At 32.7% G+C, this 11744-nt stretch overlaps 1 protein-coding gene across 1 annotated transcript in view; it reads left to right on the top strand.

Moving 5' to 3' along the window:
- LOC149418020 (progestin and adipoQ receptor family member 4) overlaps positions 1 to 9397 on the top strand; it is a 213130-nt gene extending 203733 nt beyond the window's left edge. The window contains exons 6-7 of the mRNA XM_089639601.1: positions 576 to 716; positions 1493 to 9397. Of these exons, the coding sequence (XP_089495727.1) occupies positions 576 to 716; positions 1493 to 1600 (249 nt within the window). The 3' untranslated portion in view covers positions 1601 to 9397. The remainder of the gene's footprint in view (positions 1 to 575; positions 717 to 1492) is intronic.
- The last annotated feature ends 2347 nt before the right edge of the window (positions 9398 to 11744 follow it).

Here is an 11744-nt window from a genome sequence, read left to right as displayed (position 1 = left end):
AGATAGACGTAAAATAAACGATTTAACGTTCTTATTCAAAATACTTAACTCAAAATTCGACTGTTGTGAACTCCTGCAACTTATAAACATACATACACCCACAGTAACAACACGACAAAATACAATATTCTACAGCAGCACACATAAGCGTAACTACATTGCCCACTCTCCGATACAACGACTTCACACCATGGGAAATCATTACTTGGGTGATGTTGACATATTCAATACCAACTTGGCAAGTTTTGTGGATCATTTAAAACATTTATTTCAACAATACTCCTAAACACATCATGTAAACCAACAAATAGCTGTAATTTTCTGTTTTTGTTTCTTGTGTTTGTATGACTTGTTGCATAGCTTTTATCAAATGTAATTTTATTCTTATTTTTTATGTTTGAAAGTATTTGTCAAATTAAAATTATACTACCAACAATGTAAAAGCCCTCTGGGCGTTAAATAAATAAATAAATAAATTACATTATTCAATAGTCTTTATGTTAGACAATAGCAATACAACAACTAATAAAAATATTATTTAAGCGATAAATAAAAACAACACCCTCAACTTCCAGGACGCAGTGTCGGCTATTGGCGGGGTGATTGGGGCCATCAATATCCCGGAACGCTGGTTCCCGGGCGCCGTGGACATGTATCTCAACTCCCACAACATCATGCACGTGCTGGTGGTCACGGCTGTCTATTTCATGCACCAGGTTAGTATTGTCACCCCTACATGACCATGAGATTTCTATATCTTCTGATGATAATAACTATTATAAGTCACTAGTTATGAGGCTTAATTGTAAGTCAATAGTTATTAATCTTATTTATAAGCCACTAGTAATAAAAATCTTGACTGTAAGAAATTACTAGCGTATACCCGAAAAAATCACAAAACATTATAATTACAACTTGAAAAAGACAATTAAAATAATTTTCTGTTATAATATTATATTTTAGGTAGGTACGTACTTTATCCCTTGTCTGAATTTGTTTAAACAAACATTGGACCCCACCATTTTCGGCGTTAAAGCTACATTTTTTCAACGACTCTAGACCCTCCAATGTCCTTGCATACGGGGTTAGCAAGCAGTATGCAAGTACTTACATAGTTAGTTTAATATTACAGACACCGCAATCTGAAAATAGAAGAGTAACGAGAGATAATCTAAAAGACAAAAAAGGAGATCTAAAACCAAAAATTTAAGTATACAAGGTTATGAACTTGCATCATCGCATACCCAAGAAAGTTAAACCGCTTTCACCGGGCAGTCCCGTTGGGAATGAACTCGGCAGCAAGCGAGACCCGGTTCCCGCTCCCCTTAGCCAGCTTCCCTGCTGGATGGTCCTGCTGAATTAGAAACTTAAAAAATAAACAATAATAATTGTTATGAGTACAAAAAACTAAGCTCGGAGTTGCCAATATGCAGTGATGGAGAAATGATATTATTCTATAATTATAGTTCATAACTTGTTCATCTGTTTCCAGGCGACAGTGCTAGACATCAGCTGGATGTCCAGCGTGGAGTGCTCGGATAAGCAGGTGTCCGCAGGCCCCGTCGGCGATCTCCTGCCCGGAGTGCTGAGCCAACTCTGACACCTGCTGGCCGCAGCCTGACCTGCTTTCCTGCTGCCCCCACCGCAGTGACGCCCCTCCGTCACTGCCATCGCCATCGCCACCGCCACAGCCATCGCCACAGCAACCACCACCGCCACATCGCAAGACACACACATACATCCTGCGTGACACAGCCACAGTGACACCCTCTGTCATTGAAACATCATACGTAACAAGAGACACAGTAACACCCTTTGTCATTGCAACATCATACGTTACAGAGCCACAGTGCCACCCTCTGTTATTGAAACATCACACATAAGAGAGCCACAGTGGCACCCTCTGTCACAAAGAACACATCCTACGTGACAGAGCCACAGATAAACATCATACATTATTTGTGACAACATCACAGTTTTGTCACTAAGAACACATCCTACGTGACAGAGCCACAGAGACACCCTCTCTCATTGAAACAATGCATCATAAGTGACACTCTCTGTTATTGAAACATCTTACTCGACGCAATGACAGAGAGTGTGTATGTGGCTCTGTCATGTACAATTTTTGATGTTTGATAGAGCCACAGTGAAAACCTCTGTCACCAAGAACCATACATCCTGTGTGACAGCCAGAGTGACTACACGTCACTGAAACATCATACATCCAATGTGACACAACCACAGTGATACCCTCTGTCACTAAAAACTGGATGACGGAGCCACAGTGACACTCTCTGTCACTGAAACATGTGACAGAGTCACAGTGAAACCCTCTGTCACTAAAAACCATAAATTATGTGTGTACAATGGAAAAGTTCCATTATTTTGTTTCTGTTGTTTTAATGCTTATACACTGCAAATTTTAATTCAACATGGCCGCCAGTTGAAATAATAGACACTATTGTGAGATAGAGAAACCATTTTTGAAAAGAAGAACTACAATCTCTGTTCTGTTTTCAAATTAAGTCAAAGTTTGCAATTTTTGCGCAATCTGCTCTGGTGAAAAGATGTTGGAATATGATTGAATCAGTGCAAATGTAATTCAGCATGGCTGACGTTTAAAGCCATAAAACTTATTTTGCATAATATTATGTATTTAGGTACCTACCAAGATGTATTTGAATTTCGGCAAATTAATCCATAGAAATATTACTTAAGTGTGGTTATAAAAAATATTGCTGCGTTGGTACATATTGGACATTTGGTGAATTATAAAATAAATAGGTAGTATTTATTTTTACAACATTTTAATTTATTATTTTTAAGTACCTAGATGTTTGCATGTTCAATATTTATTGCCAAAACCGTGAAGCTAATACGGAAGTATTAGAAAATCCCAAAATTAATTGATCTTGCAGTTTTTAATTTGTATTTGCTTTGTCTCTTCTAATATGGAAACATCAAATTACCTCATTAAATTTAAAGTTAATGATCAAACAATAAGGTTTTTTTGTGTGTTACAAACGTGTGTGTATCTATTTAATTAATTGTTTTGATTGTCTTATAAATTTTTTGCAATCTCGGTGATGAATAATGATATCCATCTGCTTTAATCGATCAGTTGTATGAGAGATTGAATGAAAGGTGTGATCTTGAAGATCACCTGCGTGTCTAGAAATGGTTGTAGATACTTAGAAAAAGAGGTCGGTTAACCTCAAGTTACCTGAACTGCACTTCCATCCGATGGCCGTTCGCTAAGTAGTAATTAGCAAGTAGCGAGCGCCCATTGAATGTAGTCGCAGTATTAAATTTTAAATGATGCGATTGGGAGAGCACTATAGCATAAATAATTGTTAATAAATTATTCATATATAATACTATTACTAGCCAGTGGAGTCATGAATAATACCGGTGTCCTTCACTACGCACAATCTCACTTCACATTCTTTCTCATGTAATGAAAATATTGAACTTGCTCATTAAGTGTACACGAAATGCACATTATAATACGCACGTTCATAGATGGCGTTAATTTAATTATTTTATGAAAACAAACTTTTTGCAAGTTATGCTTTAATATTAAGACAAATTATTTGTTTGCGCCCGTACATACGCAATATGAATATGAATAAATAGTTTTGTCCGCATAAAAACTTATTCCTTCAAGAGAGGCATACAAATTCAAAAATGTATCGGTGCTTCAATCCTGTATTGTATTTGTATGCCTTTCATGAAAGAATTGAGTTTTTATACAAACAAAACTATTTATTCATATTCATAATGCGTATGTACAGGCACAAATATTTAATCTTCATATTATATAAAGCACAACTGGCAAATATTGTATTTTCTTAAAATAATTCAATTAATGCCATCTATAAATAAACGCATAGATTATAACACACATTATGTTTACCCTTAATATGGGATGTACAATATTCAGTCTCGAGTCTTACTAAAGAACTGACACTTAAGCCATTTCTTCTCGAAACCAATTACATAATGCGGGATGTGTATTGCGTAATGTGGGATACAATATTATTTTCTGTATTGTTTACAAGTCAGAGTATGAATATCCAACATAGTGTCTTATTTATGACATTTCCATTACGTATTAATAATTGCATATATACGTTGCTAACACACAAACATGAGGCAATTTTATGTATAGTGATTATGCAATATTATTAAAAATATTGATAAATATTTAAAGAGTGGTGTTACTTTCAAAAAACACCTAAAAATGGGAACTTTCTGCAGGTCCGAATTGACCGGTTTTCAGCATTCTTTAAATTACCACTTATTTCCGTTTTTATTCAGTTAAAGTATAGCAGGACAAATAAAATACGTTTGAGATAGCGGTACACTGTGGAACCATATTAGGATATTATGGGGAGCAGGCAAATTACTTTTCTATATGGGAAGCCTTTTGGATACTTATGCACCTGTGTAAATAAAGTAATGAGACTGGTAGCATAGTGTTCGACATGGTGACGATTGTGACTTCCCGTTTGAGGTGAGACGGGCCAACATTTGATGCGCCTTCAGTGCAAGTTTGAACTAGTACTTGAAGTAGAATGAACTAGAAAAAATCTCGTCACCGAAACAGTCGCTATGGACCACATCGAATGCTACGCTACCAGTCTCATTACTTTATTTACACAGGTATACATACAATTAAAATATATTATTATTATTTTACTGAAGTATCAGCTGACTCAATAGTTTATCGGATGGGAGGCGTGTGAAGTGGTAACATCTTAATCTGGTTCCCCTGTGTATGGTCGGCTCGATGATGAGTGAAACACTCAATTATAATAATAATTAATAGTCATTATTGCTTTTGGCGATAGGATAAATAAAGTTGAAAGAGCACTAAAGATGTAAGAGGTACAAATGCTAGTTTCATATTTCCCTGGATCCAATTATTGAATTACGACATTGGTCCACGAAAACGTTTTGATAGAAAAGTCTCTTTGGGTGTTCCACTGCCGAGGCATTTTTGGATAGTAATTATTAATGTTGGAAAAACACCGTTAGTTTGTAAATTTCTCGCATACTTTTGTGTAAAAAATAACGTTTCACTTTGCTGATGTAATTTTTTTCAATCTTCCAATAATCCAATTTCAGCAATGTAAAAAAGGTGCGAGAGGAATTTATAAAGTTGGTGTAAAACGAAAAGAACAGTTTCCAGTGTCCTATTCACCGTAGTCTTCCTCGTAGATTGTCCAGCTGCAATGCCCCCTAGTGCCCCTAGCGCCCCCTAGAGCCGCAGCGCCGCCCGTCCCTCGGGAAATATCGCTTTAAGTCTCGTCTTTCCGCCGAATGGCCTATGTTGACTATGTTCCCTCGGGAAGTTTCCTTCAGCATGTGTAGGTACAAGTGCTCCCAACAGTTTCAGTCTGCTGTGATTATTTAAGTGACTTGTTCTATCATTAGGGAATAAACTATCTAATGTTTAAGTGTTGTTATCATCAATTATTTTGAAAACTTGTTAATATTACCTACGTATAATAAATAATTCTTCTCGTAATATCTTCTGTATAAACAATTCTTCGGTGTCTCTTTCATGTAAATACTTGTGTAACCTTGTAAGGATGTACAAATTATGCGGTCCACTCGCTGACAGTTGCCACTTTAATACATCCCAGTATGTATGTTACGTATTAAAGATGTCCAGGCGACTTCCTACTACATACAGACTGGCACGGTGTAATAGTGAATGATTAGAGGGAGAGGGACAAGAGTGGAAGAGTCAAGTCACGCAATCAAACCTCTTCTTGGTTTTATGGGAATTCTAAGCTTTATATTAGTTGCAACTGGAAGGTTGGCTAGAGTTGGTTGGACCCGTAAGCGTACATCCTGGTAATTTGAAGATAGTGACCAAACTAGTATCAAAGCAATAAGTAAATGTAAATTTTAAATCTTTGATAACTCTCAATAAATCATAAGTTATTTAAACATTTCTATTGATTCGCATTAAAGTTGCTAAAGATTTTAATAACCTTTTGATATCTTTTTTCAAAAATTAAAATTACATTAATTTATTCCTAGGTGTAATAAAGATTACCAACTATTTATTTATTTATTAACATTCAAGCCTGCTAAACTACTTGTGTAGTTTGTCAGCAGTTTAATTCTATCTCCAATAAGTATTTAAATCTCCAATAAGACATTGAAGTTCCCACATCTTTTTACTATTCATTTGTATTTAATTTTATTTCGAAAAGGTTTGTTCGTTGGAATATCGGCTCACAAAAACTTTTCAAACTTCTTTTCACAAATAGCCGAGAGAGTAACCATGAAATTAATTGTATTTTGTTAATCGTAAATTGTTGAAGAGATTTGAAAATACAAATTTTTGAATCCAAGAGTGACTTTGAAAGTCATGTGATATTTTGTTTGACTAAATCAAAATCCATTTAAAGATGGAATTCCATAAATATTTTAGTATGCTATACATAATTATATTTAGATGATGTATTCTCCCCGTTTAGATAAAATCATTATTTTTCTAATATTGTTTACATTAGCTGTGTTTATTTTTGTATCACTATTGTAGTTAAATCTGTAGTCATTTTGTGAGCCAAGCTATTTATTATACCAATTAAATAATATGTTTAATTTTCTTAGAGATGTGATTCACCAACAATTATTATTATATATTATAGTTTTGAAATTGACAGCTATGGATTAATGACAAGCGAATTTAAAATATGTGCAGCAAAGACGCTCAGTCCATAGCCATCCAATTTAATAATATGTACCTGCAAAAGCAATTCCTCAGTTCAGGTGAAGAGATTGAATGTACTAACTACATTGAAATTATTGTGGCTTGAGCTCAAGGGAGAAAAAATATTAATAAAATTATATAATATCCCCAATTGAGCTATAAATCACTAATGCATCGAAATTATACTTTATCTCTGGTTTTTGGTAAGTCTGAATATTATTATGTATTTGTTATCAAATCTAACCATGACAAACTTTAATAACATATGTATTATTTGTAAAATTGATATTGAAAGAATAATTAAAGCTGCAATTTGAATTGAATCCGATTATTTAGGTTTTTTCCCTTAGTACATATTATATTTGTATCTATTTTAACCCTTAAAGGCTGGAGCCCTGCATTTGCAGTATTAAATAATTGTGACCATGCATGGTACGAAGCACTACAATCGCAGTGTCGACCTTATACATTCATTTTGCCTTCAGCTATTACCTCTACTGGGTTAGTTAAAGACAAAAATTAAAATATTACTTTATCAAGTATGGTATTGTCTATGTGTCTAAGTTTCTTGCCCGCCCCTACAGGTTAAGAGCCTTCCAGGAACAACTCTTGAAATCTATGTCGTTTAATGCTTCTTCAAGTATATCAAATCTATCCCGATTGATTGATTTAATTTGAATATTTGATTACTATACCTTAATCCATGGAAACAAGAATAAATGTTATTGAAATGGTTGGTACGTCTGTGCTAAGCACTTTCTTATTTTTATATCTATTTGGCAGAAACCTTTGTGATAGACTACATATTATTATTACATAGTTATATTGAATGAATAGAGGTAGCTAGATAGAGATTAGCGAAAATATTAGCCACTTAGATATGGATTTAATATTGTTTACAGTTAATCAGAATGTTGATTATCATTTGTGATCAATTGGAAATTAAATTATGGTGGGATCGTGTCGTTATTTAAAATAAATTAATGCACACAAGAACCAGAAATATAAAGAGATTTTATAAGAATCTGTCCCCATTGCATGAGATTTAAAATGATGATACCAAGTTACCATGAGAAATAGAATTGACATATTTATTTTCTCATTTAAATAACAGTAATGCCCTGCCTCTATAAACCAAGTAAACAAACTATTCATGTGTGTGAATGAATAACCAATAATATTTATTCAATAAATTTTGTTTTATGATTTTTTTTAATTATGTAAATTATCTTTCGCTGGGATGTTAAAACCTCCGATGAGACAATTTTGCAAAAGTGCATTTTTTCGATATTTTTTACTTTTCATTGGACATCATGGCTTTGCAAAATCTCCAATGTGCTACATATCACAATCTAGACCACCAAATAAGAATATGTACAATTTTCTTAACCATTTACACATTAGCTTTTTCCACTTTTGTGTAAAATTTCAATATTGTCACATCGGAGGTACACTTTGCATTTTAAGAATTCTTCATCTGTAGAGTAGACTGGTTTAAAAAAATTATAAAATAATACTGCTTCCATCAAAGATAGGTCATCGATATAGAATACCCAGATTGGCTCACTAACTGGCAACACTCACATGCAATGCCACTGTATAAATAAGTCACTAGTATTTGTGACAAGTGGTTGATCTAGGAATTTTACACAATGTAATTAAGACAATTTAAGCTTTGATGATAACGTTTGCACCTAGTGTTGAATAAACCACACATGTTTTTAATTTTGTTCTGTAACCCTGAATCAAGATTTTTTAAATTACCGCCATCTTTAAATACAAGCCATGCTGTGGAAACTGCACTGACAGTTAAAGAGAGATGTTTCCAGACTTCTTGCACTGAGTTTAAGTACTGAAATCTTCTAAACCCAGTGCAAGAAGTCCTAAAACAGGTCTCTTCAAAACTGACAGTGTATTAATAAAGATGGCGGTGATTAAATGTAATAAGTTTAATTATAAATATGAATGAAGGTACGCTTCACAGATTAATTATGATGACACCTCTCTCAAACAAAACAAGAAAATGTCATTTTGAACTCTAACTTGTTGAATTTACCATCGATTCTAGGCAAAGACCAGAATGATGAGTACCATTCAAATTTATAATGTTTAATTCTCATTAAATTGGCTAACGTGATTAACTATGAACATTTTTAAAGAACTTTATGGAATTTAAAAAACATTGTGCTCTAAAATAAATCTCAAATTAAACAAGAAGTACCCATTGTTTGTATTATTTACTTTGTATAAATATTTTATCAAATTTTGTGCATGTGTGGAACGTAATGTAAATAATGTTATAAAATTAAGTAAATCCAATAAATAATATATTGATAATAAAAAATAAGTCAATTTTTAATGCACAAAATAAATAAGAACATTGTACATGGAACTACTGTTTAAATATAATTATTGCTGTGTATAGAAAACATGCTGTCACTCTCCAAGTGTGAAGCATTTATCTACTTTCCAATAAAATTACTTTTAAATATTTTATTTATTAAAATCTTGGTTTGTTTGAGATGAGGTTATTCATCCATGTGTTTTCTTATTTCAATGTGAAAAATGTAACACTTAAAAATTAAAACTGTTTAAATATGAATTTTGGGGTGTAATGCCATTAATGAATTATTTTGAATGCAAACTTTAATTATATTTATTCACTAGAAAATAAAAATACCAAAATAAAGATGTTCTTTTCTTTTTATCCTTTGTCTATCTCGCACTTTACAAATATGACAGTTTAATCCGCCAGCGTTTGAGGGTCATGTATGACCGGGCGTCCATATTTAATAAAAGTATTTTTATCTTTTTTTCTATCATGCGGAAATACTTTCTTTTTTTTTGACGTAGAAAGAGAAATAATTATTTTTTCCAGCTTTCCTCAAATATTTATTCATACTGGAATCCTAAAGGATTTAGGATCTTATTAATATAAAATCCTAAAAATAGCCAAAATGAATAATTCATATTTCGCACTGCTATCGCAACAATCTGTTTAACTTTAAAAATTATTTTTTATTAAAAGTGAAGGTACAGTTTTCTTACAAATTCCCCAAACAAAACGAATGTCTTTTCGAAATATTGAGTTTTCTCAATTTTTCAAAAATGTGGTCAGCGTTTTTGACAACATGTTTCATGTTGATATTAAAATATTATTACTTAGAAATAGTAATGTTTATTTGAAACGCATTCCCCGAAAAGATAATTTTATTTAGTTACTAAAACAGTATTTATTTTTACAGAAAATTAAAAAATACGATGTAAAACATTGCAAACTGTACAATAGTGACGAAAGTACTGAAATACTAAATTTCTAGGCTTCTCTATATGATAATAATAATAATGTAGCATTTATATAGCGCAGTTGTGTGTCATTTCACTTCAAGTGCGCTTTACTATAACAAACTTAAAAACGGTAATTCAGAATTAGTGGTCATGTTCTTAAAATTATTCCTACAGTGCGCCTTACCCTGGCCCGGAAAGTATTAACGGTTTTAGCGCTATACTTATTTTGCAAGTATATATATTGAAATATTGTGTTTTTAGATTAAAAAATGTACGGTATTAACAAAAAAATTCAAAGTAAAAAACCAAATGCAATAACTTGGACCAACCAATTTTGTGACTAAACAAATAAAGAATGATATTTTATGCTTCTAATAAAAAAACTACACATTTACAACTAAAAATAAAAAATGATGTCGCTTTACAATTGTGTTTTCGTCCGTGTAGTTGGCACGTTGGCCGGTTAAAAACGGTCAAGTCGTTTAGGTGGCAAAACATAAATGGCACATTTTAAATTGCCGTAGAAAACGTTATTATCAACATTAACTTCTCGGAGAGTGAGCTTTTTTGTAGCAAACTGTATCCCAGGAGTGAGCATTTTTGAAGTATACGAATTAAAAAAAATTAAATGCAAAACCATTGTTTTCTCAATATCTAGCAATGAAAAAATATTAAAATAAAAAATAATACTTGTACACACAAGTTAGAGACAAAACTAATATTATAGCCTATTGAAGGGATTGTAAACCATTGGAGGTGAACCTACCATAACATGATTACAACGTATATACACGGTGTCCGGAAACTCGTAGTACAAGCGGGAAACTGGAGAATCTACACCACATGGGGAACCCAAAAAAACATTAAGTTTTTTGATTTGAGCATTTTCAAAAAAACCAAAAAAAAATATTTTTCGGCTATTTTAGGGTTAAAGTTTTTTCTGGTGTTTAGGGTTGAATAACAGATGTTTTAACCCTGCAGAGCAGAAATATTTTATGATTACACCGGGTTAAATGAAGGGTGATTTCAAAATAATGCTTCAAATCCGAGTTTCTTCATTTGTTTTACTTTCAAATAGTTTTAATTAGTTGGGTACTTTGATCTTCAGTAATAATTTATAAGAATTTGATTAAAAAAAAAAAAAAAAAAAAAAAAAAAATCAACTTCAAACTCGATTTACTCGATAACGAAAGTTCAAATAAATAAAAAATATACTACAAAATCGACTCCAAATGTGATGTAGATTCACCAGTTTCCCGCTTGTACTACGAGTTTCCGGACACCCTGTATATAATGATATTTTCCTTGTGATTTGAATGACAGTCAAAACACAATTGAGTTTCTCTGTAATGAAAGAAACGACATTTATTGTTATTAATTTTATGTCAATTCCTTAATCACGATAGCAATTACAAATTATTTCCATCAATCTGTCATGTCACAACCCATAGATTATTTTTACTATGTCACCATAGACGAAATATCGAGTCGACTGTGTAGGTACTGTGGCGCACATCCAGCCAGTGACAGTCCACGACACACACAGCCACAATGACGAGACAAGCTCGGCATTGCCTTGAATTAAATAAAATTATATTTTTCTTTACATATATATATATATCAACACCTACTAAAAAATATTACTCACCACAGGATGTCGGGAGAAGATTGAAGTAAATTGTTTCCACGTTTGTTGTTTTTTTTTTTTGTCATCATCTTC

Source organism: Hesperophylax consimilis, chromosome 14 (assembly GCF_061612785.1).
Source record: "Hesperophylax consimilis isolate HC1 chromosome 14, BYU_Hcon_1.0, whole genome shotgun sequence".
Taxonomy (NCBI): Eukaryota; Metazoa; Arthropoda; class Insecta; order Trichoptera; family Limnephilidae; genus Hesperophylax; species Hesperophylax consimilis.
The sequence above is the reverse complement of the archived record's forward strand: the minus strand, read 5'-3'. Positions and strand labels throughout refer to the sequence as shown.